The sequence below is a fragment of the Apium graveolens genome, chromosome 3 (genome assembly GCF_009905375.1).
Source record: "Apium graveolens cultivar Ventura chromosome 3, ASM990537v1, whole genome shotgun sequence".
NCBI classification, from domain to species: Eukaryota; Viridiplantae; Streptophyta; class Magnoliopsida; order Apiales; family Apiaceae; genus Apium; species Apium graveolens.
Window position 1 is genome coordinate 295,373,114 of NC_133649.1, and position 15,535 is coordinate 295,388,648.

Here is a 15,535-nt window from a genome sequence, read left to right on the forward strand (position 1 = left end):
ATGAGCTAACTAGCTCAGCAAGTCACAATGACAAAACTGAGAATAATGATCATCAGGTGTGTATGATTATGATATCAAGTGAATAATGGATTATGATTTAGAATTGGATATTATACTTTTAATTTAAAAACCAAGGTTAGGCTGCTGATCAGTCACGCACTAACCCCGAGCAAGGCACACAGCATTGCTCTAACTACTGGATCCAAGGCACACATTGGCCTAACTTGACCATTATATGGTCTGACCACGAATCTGGTCCACAATTTTATAAAAACAATCCAATTCTAACATAATAACAGAATATGCAATAATAAACAATAACCGAAATCATTAACAACAATAAATGTTTAACAATGAAAGGGTTTCAATCCTTGTAAGGATCAACCAGGTACTTTCAAAGCTTGAATGCTGGGTAATGAAAGAATTGGATAACAAAGGAAACAACGTTTCAGGGTTTCAAGGATTTGGTCTTTCAAAGCATAAGATATCATGGATTGAGTATATAGTAATCCAGTTCAGTGTCTGGTATTTAGTTTGCATGTATGTGTGGAGTAGTATCGTAGATTTGTGGTTCGTGTTTGGGTATACAATAATCAATGGCTTAGAAAGAATATGGTTCATGGCTCAATAACAATAACTGAAATCAGGATTTAGGTTTCCATGCTTCAAAGCACTTGCAATGTCAACAAGACTATCAAGAATTACAATATCTCGAGAAAGTTCAGAACACTTGCCTGGTATTAGCTTACTACTATGCACTCGCTTCCAATCACAACCGTCTTACTCTTCAACTATCTGTTTTCCTTTCCTACGTCTTGTCTCTTCTTGATTTCTGCAGTGAAACAAAGCTCAGAATCTGATAGAACACCTCAAATCCTTCGTTTTGGTTACTCAAGCTTTGAAAACAGAGATCGGTAACGCCTTCGTTTTGCTGTTTGATTCTTACAACAGTTTTAAGAAATTAGGGCTTTTCTCTGAAATTTATATAATTAACTATCTGCAAATGATTTTGATACGAAATAAAATACGGTAAAAGGCTATTTATAATTACGGAAAATTAGTATCCCGTTAGATCATTCCGGATATAAAATGGTACGTTTATTTATAAAAACTGATCCAAACGGTATCGGTTTTCGGGATAATTATCCAGATTAGTACAATTTGTACTGTGGTCTTGGTCTCAGCGCCTGGTTACACGTATTACGAAGTGATAATTGGGATAGTTTAATAAAAACTCCCGTTTATCGAAAATACGGGTTCTATTAATTTACCGAAACGAATATTGTATCGAAAATGTTACGCCGGGACCCGCGCAGGACAAACCGTACGCCGGATCGAAAAAGTCAAAACATGGAAAATGCTCGGAATATTACAATTAGGTTAGGAAGGAGTTCTCGGAAGAGTTTCGGGTTCCAAAAACGTAACAACGGTTGACGTCGGTTGGTTCCCGTTTTTATAAAATAGATTTTAATTACCCGGAAAAAGATTTTAGAAATTTCATATGATTCTTATAAATCCATAAATCAACATAAAAATAATTAGGAAGATATGACAATTATCTATATTTTATTTTGAACATATAAAAATTAAAATACTCAATTAATATTATTTTGAATATTCAAGTACAGATAACACTTAACAATTAACTCACAGAATAGATACTGAGCACACATAATAGTTATTTAATATAAAAAATAATTACACGATATATCTCGGATATTACATTACATAAGGAGGGAATGGGGTTTCTTCTTTGACTGCATAACCAAGGCTTTTGCAAACAAATGTTCTAATTTCGATGCAATCCCCATATTCAGCCAACAGATCGGGTATGCTCTCATTAACAAAACTGATTTTGATTATGCAAGTGTTGTCTTAGGTTTCATTGGGGATAGAATGACAGAAGACAGAAATATTGTTTACTTTGCTAGATTCTGTCAGCTTATTTATAGTTTTTGTTGTGATGATAAGCCCCAATCAGCTAGTGAATTAATTCCATCATCCAGACTAGCTAAAAGAGCTTTTAATGACTTATTATCTACTGATAATAAGAAGGTTGTGTTAAGACCCCTCCAAGTTCCTTTATCTGTCAAACAAACCTTAATAACCTATGATCCAATTAAGTAAACTGAACTATATCCTGATGTCCAACCATCAGAACCTCAACCATCAGCACCTACCACCTCTACACAAACACCTCAAACTTCTCAACCTCAATCTTCAGCACCAACAGTGAAGCCTTCATCTTCCAAATCAAAGAGGACTAAGATAGTACCTCAATCTCAACAGAAGAGAAGGAGAATTATTTTGCGAGATGAGTCAGACAATGAGGAACAGGTTCCCATATCAGAACCTGTTGTTGTAGAAGCTGAGAAGATCTCTTCTCAGAAAGATACTGAAATTGGGAGTTCTAAGCCCCTCAAAAGGCTTAGAAAGCTAAATACTGATGATGAATCTCCCAAAGTCTCTAATTCTGCAAAGAGACTTAAGAAGCAAAGAGCCAGGAGGGCTGTAAGTGTATCATCACACTCTGAAGCAACTCTGGAAGAAGCAGCTAAGGAAGGGGGTCAGGAATCTCTGATCCCAACAGAACCTATAGTCATTGAATTAGTTCCTACTGTTGAATCAGCTCACAAGTCTACTATTCAAGAGCAAGAGGATATTCCAGAGACAGTGTCAACACCTCCTGTGTCTCCTATAATTGATCCAGTACATATTGAAAACCCAAGTACAAGTGCTGAAATTGATGTTCATAACTTGATTGTTCCTGAGGTTCTGTACTTGGAAGCTCCACAAACTCAGATCACTCCACCAATAACACCAATTCCTGATGCTGATTTTAATCCAGAAATGCCTACAACACCTTCTTTACATCTAGATACTGAAGATCAGATTTTAGGTGAGCATCAGAATATGGATGTTGATCAGAACTTAGCTGCAGATCAGAATTTAGAGGATGATGTTGAAGCCTCTATAGCCTCATATACTGATATTTTATCAGAGGATGCTGATGCTGCAAGCTTTGTAAATTCTGATGCTGATAATGCTGAACTTACTGGTGAAGCTGCTGTAAATGTAGATGCTGATGCAGCTGGTCCATCAGGACATGCACCTCAACAAGCTCCATGCAAAGCTGATTTAGTCAAGAAGTTTGTTAGAGGGGATGCACCAGTACCTTGGAGTGAAACTCCTAGAGGAAAGGAGTGGACTAAGGAATGTAACTCAGTTTGTTTTGTTCCTGCTGAAAAAATTCTTGCTGAACACCTTGCCAAAGCTGATGAAATGCTGATAAATGATGATTTCAAGGCACATCTGAGAGTTACTGCATTGAGTACTAGGCACCTTCAAGGTCAACACTCAACAACTCATGCCAAGGTGAATAAAATTCAAGAAATCTTGATCCATAGCAAGATATGAATGTGAAACTTGAAAAGAACAAATTTTTCAAGCCTGCCTTTGACAAAATTGCCTATATTGAGAAAACTCAGGAGAAGCAACAAGCTCAGATAGATGAAATTCTAAAGAATCAAGCTTCTCATCAAACTCAACTCAATGAGATCCAATCCTCAGTGGAATTGTTTGTCTCTCTTCTTTTACCTGCCGATGCCAAAAGGGGGGAGAAAGTAATTAAGTCCAAATGCAAATCTATTAAATCACTGAAGGGTAAGGATGATGGAAAAGATGACCAGGGAAACTCTGGAATGGGTGGAGGTCATGGTCAAGGCAAAGGTTTTTCATCAAGCAAAGCTGGAACTACAAGTCAAAGAACAAGTTCTGATACTGGGAGAAGAATAAGTTCTGATACTGGTAAAAGGATAAGTTCTGCTGGACATCTGGAACTTGATGAAGAGATTTCAAAGAGATTATTTCTTAAAGAAAATCCTGAATGGACTTTGAAAGTCTAAAGGAAGAAGAAGCTAGACTTAAAGCAGAAAAAGTCAACTCCAAATCTAAAGCTTCTGTTGTTGAAAAGAAACTTCCAAAGCCTAAGGGCATTGTGATAAAAGAAAGGACAAATCCTGAGGCAACTAAAGCCAAATCACAAGTGGAGATAGATCCAAGGGCAAAGAAAAAGTTGATGAACCTGTAAAGGTATATATGCCAATCATGGATCTGGAGACAAAATCTGATGAAAATGCTAGTCTGATTTTGAAGAAAAAGGATATTCAAACAACCTCTGACTAGAGCTTATGTTGTTCAATATCAGGACTTAGTAAATTCTGATATTACAGTGAAGCAAGCAACCTCTGACATAGCTCAAGTTGGCTTGATATCAGAAGATAAGGAAACCTCTGACATTGCTCATGTTAAACCTTCAAAGATTCTACTACCAGGATTCACAAAAGCTCAACAGACTCAACCTTTGAAGACTGCATCAAGCGGTTTTGAAGCAAGAGTTGTTACAGGAAAGGAAGCAAGAGACAAATCAGGATTGGGTAGCTCTAAAGAGAAGAGAGTAAGCAATACTACCAATGATCCAACTTGCTTAAGTGAACCAGGTGTAGGAGTAACTCCTGAGAGATTAAATCAAATTGAATCTGTACAAATGGTTTACCACTCTGTTTTGAAAGAACATATCTTGTTATATTTTATGACAGATGGAAGGGTATTCCATATCAGGCATAATGCTATTCCATTGAAGTATTTTGAAGAACTGGAACATGTTCTATTCCTACTTCAAGTGAAAAATAGGTTAACAGATGGTGCTGCAGGTTATTTAAAGTCACAAATTCAAAGATAGAAGAAGCTTTACTCTGTATAGTTTGACAGCCCATACTGTCCTAAGTACAGATCTCACAGTGGAGAAATTATTGAAATGAAGCCTAATACTGCTAAAATCATTACCACTTGAATTCAATCTCGAGTCTGATAAAGCCTATATCATCAGACTGAATCAGGATATAAGGAAAGCTAAGATAAATGATCTCAGGGCTGCTATTTTTCAAACTGGTGAAGATACAGCTGAATTGAAAGATGCAAAAAGGAGGATGATTAATGAACTTGAATATGCTGAGAGATGTTTGTTTAAGAACTATCTCAGAACAACTACTGACATCAAAGAGATCAGAAATTGAAGCCAAGTCAAAGATCTACAACTGCTTAAATTCTGAAGTGTATACAGACTGAAGCTGTTATCAAACTTTAAGGATGGTAAAACTATAAGGACTGTAAGTTGTAGTTATCTAGTCAAATTCTCATGCATTTGTACTTAATGTTTTTGACATAATCCAATATCTGTTGAACTTGTATATTATGCTAATTTACAAGTTGGGGGAGATTGTTAGATATATTTGTTATGTCATGTCTAATATGATTTGTGTTTAGTTTTCAGATCTTACTTACACAGGACAAATCAGGACTTAACTGGAAATCAGTACTTATACTGAAGTCAGGACTTAAGATATCAGAACTTAAGTTGTCAGAACTTAAGTTATCAGGATATATTTATCAGGAGATAATATCAGGACTTAAGGAGATGTTCAGATAAGGAAGGCAGCTGATTGAAAGGAAAGAAGATCGAGACTGAAACAAGAAGAGATATGCATGAAGAAGAATTCTATGAAGAATCGAATACTTGGAAGAAAAGATAACTGATTGATATATATTAGGAAGCAGAATTGTATTCGATATCAATTAGAAGATTATCTTGTAACTATGTAGTATATAAACACATGTATAGGGTTTACACTATATGTGTTATCTTAATCGTAGTTATTATTCATTGTAACTCTAGCAGCTCTCGTGATAATTTGTTCATCACTGAGATAGGACAGTTCTTTGTAACAGAGTTTATTGTGTTGAATAAAATCTGTATTCTGTTACTTGAGTTCTTATATTCGATTTGATTGTAGTAAACACTGTATTCAACCCCCTTCTACAGTGTGTGTGACCTAACAGATTATAAAGGGAAATTGGTTATAAATTTTTGTGTTTAATCGGAACAAATATCACTAATCGGGAAATCTCTACTTCAGAAATTTAAATTTTAATTATTAATCAAAATTTAAGAATTAAATTCGGGAATTTCTTTGTATGGAAAATTTTTGTATAAATATAGATTTTTCAAAATCGGGGATTTTTAGAACAATAACGGTAACAACTCTATTTAATAATAACGGTACACTCTGTTACCAATGATACAATGACCTCTTTCTCAGCTTTAACCCACCCGTGAGTAGATCATGGCTTCCTCCTCCTCCAAAAGGCACTGTAACTGCCCCATTCAAAGTTATTTCAGTCTGTAACATTGGTATACGAGATGTGTACCCTACCTAAGTTCATTAGAAGTAATTTTTTTATGTTTATTTATACTATTGTAACTATATTTTTTTGTTTTTTCTTCACTGAATGAATAATTGCAGGCCAACTACTTCTAATGATAACCATTATGAATCGGACGAGGACCAGACCATGCAAGAGATTGATCATTATGAAATTAATCCGCTTGAGATTTTTGAGAAGTCACTAACAAACTTGAACGCGAACATTGGAATGATCCGTGACCAGTGGACGAAGCTCACCCTATATTACAAAGAGTTCACCAAAAATCAAGAAGAGTTCACCAAGAACTTTTTGGAGCAGCAGAAGATTATGGGTGAGAATATTACTGCATTGTCTATTGAAGCCAAGAACTTAAGGGCCTGAGAGGATGAAAGTGTTGTTCAAAGACTAAACATTTCGTGGTTCTGTCATTAAGATACACTATTTTTATTATTAAACAAATGTAATATGTCATTTTGCTATGTTTTAATTATGAACTGAATTAGAAGTTTGTCATTTTCATCATCAGTGTATTGGTTTTCTTTTGTTAAATATCTGTTCCAGTTACTCATTTCTCTGTGTTTTTTTATATTATTATTTTAATGCACATCAGTCTCAAAGAAAAAATTATTTTATTTTCTTAGTTCGAAATTATAAAGAGCTAACTGAAATGGTTGGGTCCTGAAAAGGGTATATTGTAAAACTTGCACTATAAACATATAAATAAAATTTCAAAGTTTTGAAGTAGCATAACAATCTCAATATTGATTAGCGTTAATTATATAGTTGTCAAATGCCTTGTAATTATTCAAATATATCAGTAAATTTATCTATGTTAAAATTTTTCATTATAATGTGTTAAATTCATTAAATATTTAACTTAAATCATATATTTTCAAGCTTTTTCTTAAAAAAATGGTTTTATAAATAAAAATTAAAGTATCTTTCATGAAAATTAACATTATTAAACAAAATCTTTTATTAATACTACTACCACGTCTTTATTATGTTTTTCATCGGTAAATCATTTGGGTGATACGTGTTAAACAGAAATTTCAATCTATATCTATTGTATATTTTTACGAAGCTCCAATAATATTGATTATACTTGAAGACATGGATTGTTTCTGATATTTTCATCTTTATTTTCCAACCTCAACAACTGTTGCTTACCATTGGTTGTTAATATTTTAATTAAAAATGGACAACAAGCAATATCTATTGACTTAGATATGCAAACATGCAATACGTTAAATTTAACTTTGGAGAATTACTTTATTATTGAAGTCGAAGTTCAATAAAATCTTTGATAAATGAGTTGGATGATGGAGAACTTAAAATATTTATTTAGGGAATAATGTGTAACTTAAAAACAAAATCTTTTTAGTTGTTTGCAATGTGGGCCACAATTATTGGCTATTCATGTACAATAGTGAAACTGTACGAATTAATGATTCCAATAAAAAACAAGTATTATTTTGTTTGAATATAAGGAAGAAATGACAAATTTATTTTTAACCACTTCACTATGCCCTTTTAATTTTCATTTTTACAGACCTTAGATATCTATAATGTATACCCATTTATTGTATGAAAAAGTGCACCATATTTTATAATTTTTTTATATTTTAATCCCCACATTATTTTAAATATTTTTTAGTTTAAATTAATTGGGTATGCATTTGAATTGGAAAATACCAAATACAATACTTTAATAATTTTCACGTTTAAAAATTATCCAATCAAAATGTCCTTTAATTAATGTACAAATTAGTTATGCTCGAATAAAAATATTAATTCGGAAAAAATCGAAAAATTGTGATCGTATTTGTTTTTGATAATTTCTGTGAAAGGCAACTAATTTTATTGTAAAGAAGAAGAAGTTATATTTACAACAAGTCTTAGCTCTTACTTATATACAGCTATATTGCTACTTGGAGGGAAAGTTAGTTGTAACTAACTTTTAATCTTATGTAAAAGACTCTGTTACCCATTGACTATCTAGCTGATGAGTTGACTATAATTAAGTAATACTAATGCTATCATTATATCTAATATCCCCCCCTCAAGTGAGGAGGTATTTGAAGTGCAGAATCAAATAATCATAACTTGGTAGCAAGATATTGAAGTTGAGGAGAGGGGACTGGATTAGTGAAAATGTCTGCCAATTGATGCTTTGTAGGTAGATAGGTGAGCTGGAGAAGACCTTCCATGACCTTGTCTTTGGTGAAATGACAATTCACCTCAATGTGCTTTGTCCTTTCATGAAAGACATGGTTCTTTGCTATATATATAGCAGATTGGTTGTCATAATGTAGAGTGACAGGAGTAAGGTTGGTAATCCCTAGTTCTGTAAGAAGCCTAGCCGACCAAGTAACCTCAGATGCAGCTGAAGCCATAGCTCTGTATTCAGTTTCAGAACTGGATCTAGAAATAGTTGTCCGTTTCTTTGATTTTCATGTAATAGGAGAATTATTAAGCATCAAGACATATCCAGTCATAGATCTTCTAGAATCGGGACATGAAGCCCAATCAGAGTCAGAATAAGCCTGAAGAGCCATGGTTATCTGATCCTTTCAACATTATACCCTGTCCAGCTGTAGTGAGATATATATCTGAGAGTGTGAGATAGTGCTTCAAAATGAGGAACCCTTGGTTGATGCATATACTGACTGAGTAGTTGGACTGAATAGCTCAAATCTGGTCTAGTGTTGGTAAGAAAATTTAATTTTCCTAGAACAGATCTGTATAGTTCATGATCATGGAACAAATCACCTTGGGAACTATCAAGCTTGAGATGTAGAGGTAGAGGAGTAACAGCTTTTCTAGACACATCAACCTTGCTCATAAGAAGAAGATCAGCAGTAAACTTCTTTTGACTAAGCACTAATTCCTTCAGGAAAGTAATTGATCACAATACCAAGAAAATAGTGTAGGAAACCCAAGTCCTTAATACTAAACACTTGATCCAGATGTGACTTAAGGGAGGTAATATGAGACTCATCACTACCAGTACAATAATGTCATCCACATAAACAGCTACAATTGTGGTATGACCATTATTATTGAGCTATGAATAAGCTATAGTCATTCTTGGATTGTGTGAAACCTTGATCTAATAATTTTGTTGCTAACTTGGAAAACCACATTCTAGAGGCCTGTTTTAGACTATAAAGGGATTTCCTTAATCTGCAGACATAATTCAAAGGGTTTGACAAACCTTCAGGAACTCTCACGTAGACCTCTTCATGAAGATCACCATGAAGGAATATATTATTAACATCCAACTGGTGTAATTTCCAGTGTTTACTAGCGGCGAGTAAAATGATGCATCTGACTATACTCATTTTGACAACTGGTGAGAAAACTTCATCATAATCAATTCTAAATTTTTCATTAAATCCTTTGGCCACAAGCCTAGATTTACATATTTCTAAAGAGCCATCTGCATTTAACTTGACTTTGAATACCCACTTACAGCCTATTGGTTTTTTGTCTTTAGGAAGAGGAACTAGATCCCAAGTTCTAGTTAGTTTCTAAAGCACTTAACTCTTTTTGTATTGCTGCAATCCGTAAAGGATGAGTAGATGCTTCTGCATAAGATTTATGTTCAGTAATTGTTGTATGAGATAACAAGGCATGATGTGAAGTGGGAATGATGGAAGCTGAAACAATGCCACACCAATGAGAATCAGGGCTATGACTGAGATTACAAACATAATCCTGAAGATATGAAGGTGTGACTTTAGACCTGCTAGATTGTCTAGAAGGAACAGTAGTGGAAATGTCAATAACAGTACTAGGAGAAGGTTGATGAGAATTATTAGGAGCAAAATAAGTTTCCGAATCTGGAGTAAGATAATCAGAATCAGAAACTGAATGATGAAGAGATAGTATAGGTAAGAAAATGTGGTCTAGGATCTGAGATTGTGTCTGATTATTCTGAGAAATGATTTGAAAAGGAAATTTATTTTCATGGAAAACTACATTTCTGGAAATTGTTACAGAGTTTGTTTGAAGGTTAAAAACCTTATAACCTTTGGTAGATTAGGATATCCTAAAAACACGACAGCTTGTGCTTAGGATCAAACTTAGTTCTAGAGACTTTAGTGGTTGTAACATAACAGAGACAACCATAAGTCTTGAGATCAGTAAGATCAACATCAGTTTTAAATAATTGAAATAAGGAGTAATATGATTTAAAGACTTTAATGGCATTCTATTCAGTAGATAAGTGGCACAAAGAACAAAATTACCCCAAAATTTATCGGGAAGTTTACCTTGAAGGTGCAGACTCCTAGCAGTTTCTAAAAGATGCCCGTGCTTTCGCTCCACAACCCCATTTTGTTGTGGAGTATAAGCACATATGGTTTGATTAATAATCCCTTTAGAAGCATATAGTTGTTTAAGCAATTCTTCAGTCAGCTCTAGAGCATTATCAGATCTCACACATTGTACCTTAGCATTGAATTGATTTTCAACATAATTGAAGAAATTTGACATAACAGAGAAAACCTCATGATTTAGATTTCAATAGATGCACCCAAGTAAATCTGGTAAAGTCATCCACAATGGTAAGAAATTGTGTACATCCAGAAAGAGATTTAGTCCTGTATGGACCCCATATGTCTATGTGCAACAATTGAAAATCAATAACAGTTTTGATGGAGCTCATGGGAAAAGGTTTTCTAGTTTATTTTGCTACAAGACATATTTGACATACAGTATCTTGAGTTGGAAGCTTAGAGATTGGGGTTACCAGATGTAACAAAGAGAAAGGGAGGTGACCCATCTGTAGGTGCCAAAGTCTTGCTTCTTCAGTAGCAGCAATAGAGACATTACAATGTTTCTCACTATTAGAAGTATTTGTAGAAGACACATCTCTATATAGTCCATTAAGCGAGCTACCAAGATGAATCTGAGGCCTGTTCTGTGAAAGGCCCTGTATAAAGCAACCCTGATTAGTAAATGAAACCTGGCAACCTAGATCTTCACAAAGTTTCGATACAGAGATTAGTCTGAAACAAAGATCCGGGACATGTAATACATGTTGTATAGTAAGTTCATCGTTTAGTTTGACTGATCCTTTGTGTAAAACTTTCACCTTATACCCATTAGGAATAGTTATATAATTATTGTTGTCAAAAATATTCTCATAACTAGAGAAAAAACTCAAATCAGGACATATATGGTCTGTGGCTCCACTGTCAATGAGCCACTCATTCACTGCATTAGACAATAAACACATGTTATCTGCCAGAAGAGCATGTTTAGAAGGATCTGCAACTTGTGTTTCTGATGAAGACTTGCCAATCAGTGACATGAGATGATTGTATTGATCAACACTGATAGATGTATTTGAAGAATTTGAATCATTCTTGCAATCATCAAAACCAGAAGATTCAGTAGATAGTTGAGAGACAACAACCACCCTTTTCTCTATTTTGTTAAAGTTTGGAGGATATCCATGGATCTTAAAACATCTTTCAATGCTATGGCCTGGGATCTTGCAATGAGTACAAAAGTAATTGGGTCTTCCTCCTTTCTTGTTGAATGAATTACCAGTTCCAGTGTTAGTATTGAATTGGTTTCCATTATTCCCTGAAAATTGTTGTCTATTAGCAGAAAAGTTCCTCTGAGGCTGATAATAATTGTTTCTGTTGGCTACAAATGCAAGTGATTCAATTTGAGTTGAAATTTGAGAGACATCCTTATGTCTTTCTTCTTTTGCAAATAATCTATAAGCTTGTGAAACATTTGGAAGAGGATACATCATTAGTATATTACCCCTTACTGTGCTATATTGCCCATTCAGCTTCATCATAAACTGCAGAAGTTTGTGCTCCTATTGCTTTTGTTGGATTCTTTGTGTCAAATTGCAAGTGCATAGTGTGCAGGTACAGTGAGGAAGAGGATCTGCATCATTAAGTCCATCCCAGAGTGTTTTGATCTTGGTAAAAAACTCAGATATATAATCTATACCCTAATTAATCTCGAGCAATTGTTGTTCCAAAGAATATACTTGTGCCATCGAAGCATAGCCAAACCTATTTTCCATGTCTTTCCAAATCTCACGAGCAGTTGAAAGAAACAAAAGACTTTTACCAATGTGTTCTTCTAAATTGAAAAGAATCCATGATATGACCAAGTTGTTGCAACGCTGCCAGTATTTGTACTCAGCAGAATTTGATGCAGGCACAGGTACAGTACCATTCACAAACCCTAGTTTATTCTTTGTAGATAGAGTGAGCATCATTGATCTTTTCAAGTTGTTAAATCCGGCTCCACTGAATTTTGTCGACACAAGTTGAGTAGTTGATGCATCCGAAGGATGAATATAGTAAACACTCATTGGATCTTGATTAGTATTAGAAGATGATGTAGTAGTTGATGATGTAGTGGCAGATGCAGTCATTATTGTCGAAGAGATTTCAAACAGATTATAAAAGAAATTCTTAGAGAGATTAAAAGATTTAGAGAGATTGATTGTTGTTCGTCCACAATCGAACGAAAAATCAAAGAAACAAATGATCAAACACTTTGTGTGTAGATATGATTAGTTGCAGAAGAATCGATTAATCTGTAAATTACTTATCCGGTCAAGAAAAATATCGATTGCTGAACAATATCAAGGAGAAACTAAACATAGAAGTGACGAAGAATCGAAGAATTGAACAAAATCTCCTCGATGTATTAAAATGTCGTAAAAAAAACTTATGTAAGCGGAGAAAAAAACAAGAACAAAGTATAGGATGAAGGATGAAGAATTGAAACCTTCTTATGATTGTGATTTCACATACTTCTTTATTCTGCCATTAATAAGTTTTGCAAGCTCTGATACCATGATTAATTTCTGTGAAAGACAACTAATTTTATTGTAAAGAAGAAAAGTTATATTTACAACAAGTCTTATCTCTTACTTATATACAACTATACTACTACTTGGAGAGAAAGTTAGTTGTAACTAACTTTTAATCTTGTGTAAAAGACTATGTTACCCATTGACTATCTAGCTGATGAGTTGACTATAATTTAAGTAATACTAATGCTATCATTATATCTAATAGTTTCAGAGGCCCTCATTAATTTTCTATTATCATTTTAATTTGATTTTTTTTGGACTACAATTAGATTTTTTCACTGTATTGTAATTTATTATTATATTATATTCAGAATTGGTACTCCAAAACTATCTATTTTAAAGCTTTTGCCCCAAGAAAAAAAGTATGGTTTTAGATGTATGGAAATTATGTATTTTGCACTTATCTGATTTTATATTTTGTTATATTCAGATTATATATTAATAGTATGAGATTATAAATTTCTACATAATTATTATGATAAAAGCATTTATAATTCCAACCCATATGAATGTCCTCCGGAATATCATACACAAATTTAATTAGTTTACTTTAAATTTAGAAAGACATTGTCTTTCCATTTATGGTTTTGTTAAGATATTATTTCTCCCTTCAATATTTTATAATAGTAGTTTGTGATCTTCGAAATATTTTTAGTACATTATAATGAAATGTACGTAAGACAGTTAAAAATCTGAAATTACCTATTTGTGACATAAGATTTAAACAGTTTTCAAAATAATGATTGGAGAATCTATATAAATTAGCCCTAAAACGAAACTTCAAGTAGATATGATACACGATTTAGGCCGGGACTACTTACTGGGATAAATCGTAACAAGACAATAAATGAAAGTTGGGTAGATTTTCTTTGAAATCGATCCGAATTTAGTACAGTAGCCCATTATTCGAGATGGCCCTACACGACCGAATACGTTTATTAGAAGTTATACCCATTAAATTAAAAAAATTGCCAAACAATATTAGTGAAATTAATTTATTAATATTAGTAAAAGGGATTAAGTGTTAATAATTGTTAGATATATTTGTGATGTCATAACTAATCTAATGTGTTTAGTTTCAGAACCTAATACCAGGACTTATCAGGACTTACTGGAAATCAGAACTTACTGAAGTCAGAACTTATATCAGAACTTAAGGCCAGTCAGGATTTATATCAGGACTTAAGTGCGGGTACTTCAGATAAGGAATGCAGCTGATTTACAGGAGAAGATCATGACTAAAACACTGGAAGATATGCTTTAAAGTTGGAAGACTAAAAGACTTGTAAAAGAAGATAATATATGATTGATATATTTTAGGAGATAGAATTATATTCCATATCAATTAGAAGATATCTTATAACTGTGTACTATATAAACACAGCTTAGGATTTATACTATATGTGTTATCATTCACGAGAAAGATTATACGTTGTAACCTAGCAGCTCTTAGTGATATTGTTCATCACTGAGAGAGTAGTTTAATCTACTTTGTAATAGAGCTTATTATATTGAATAAACTTGATTACTGTTACATACTTGTGTTCTAAATTGATTTGATTGTATAAACACTGTATTCAATCCCCTTCTATAGTGTTGTGTGAACTAACAAGTGGTATCAGAGCCTCTCTGTTGATATACAAACAGTGAGATCCGGTTTACAATCATGTCTGAAGAAACACAAACTCCACCTAAGCCCACCTAAAACTCAAGACACTAAAAACAATCAAACCCACATTCGATATGAAACCATTAGGGTTCCCATACTGAGAGCATCTGAGTATCCTATATGGAAGGTAAAGATGGCTATGTTTCTGGAAGCCACAGATCCAGAATACCTTGATAGAATTTATGATGGACCACATAAGCCTACCAAGCTCTCTGTTGCAGTTGTTGATCAATGAGCAAAGGTCATACCAAAGGAGAAAGGTGATTACACACCCGAAGACATCTCATCTATTGCCAATGATGCAAGGGTAAGGCATTTGCTGCATAGTGTAATTGACAATGTCATGTCAAATAGGGTAATTGGATGCAACACTGCAAAGGAGATATGGGATGCTTTGGAGACAAGATGCCAGGGAACTGAAGCCATCAAAAAGAACAGGAAGACAATACTCACACAGGAGTATGAGCACTTTGACTCAAAAGCTGATGAGTCATTAACTGATTTATATGACAGGTTTGCCAAACTCTTGAATAATCTATCACTAGTGAACAAGGAATATGATCTTGAAGATTCAAATCTAAAATTCCTTTTAGCTCTTCCTGAAAATTGGGACTTGAAGTCTACTACCATAAGAGACAACTATGACCTACTGAAACTACTCTTGATGAAATTTATGGTATGCTCAAGACTCATGAACTTGAGATGGATCAAAGGAGAAAAAGGCATGGAAGAAAGTTAAAGAT

General features: G+C 33.8%; 2 protein-coding genes across 2 annotated transcripts; both read right to left on the reverse strand.

Moving 5' to 3' along the window:
• Positions 1-9,786: 9,786 nt before the first annotated feature.
• Positions 9,787-12,082, reverse strand: LOC141715227 (uncharacterized). The gene is made up of 3 exons (XM_074518702.1): positions 10,985-12,082; positions 10,542-10,719; positions 9,787-10,136 (listed from the first exon to the last, which is right to left on the reverse strand). The coding sequence occupies exons 1-3, from the start codon at positions 12,080-12,082 to the stop codon at positions 9,787-9,789; spliced, it is 1,626 nt and encodes a 541-aa protein (XP_074374803.1).
• A 162-nt stretch (positions 12,083-12,244) lies between these two features.
• Positions 12,245-12,676, reverse strand: LOC141715228 (uncharacterized). Its single transcript, XM_074518703.1, has one exon. The coding sequence runs from the start codon at positions 12,674-12,676 to the stop codon at positions 12,245-12,247; it is 432 nt and encodes a 143-aa protein (XP_074374804.1).
• Between the last annotated feature and the right edge of the window lie 2,859 nt (positions 12,677-15,535).

What these genes read in the sequence shown, in the direction of transcription:
- LOC141715227 (XM_074518702.1), bottom strand. Translation starts at nt 12,082, where the DNA reads ATGAAGCTGAATGGGCAATATAGCACAGTAAGGGGTAATATACTAATG. An exon ending in AGCTTCCAACTCAAGATACT is followed by an intron (nt 10,720 to 10,984) that starts GTATGTCAAATA and finishes TTCAATGCTAAG; the next exon opens with GTACAATGTGTGAGATCTGA. An exon ending in TAGGAGTCTGCACCTTCAAG is followed by an intron (nt 10,137 to 10,541) that starts GTAAACTTCCCG and finishes TTCATCATTCAG; the next exon opens with TTTCTGATTCTGATTATCTT.
- LOC141715228 (XM_074518703.1), bottom strand. Translation starts at nt 12,676, where the DNA reads ATGACTGCATCTGCCACTACATCATCAACTACTACATCATCTTCTAAT.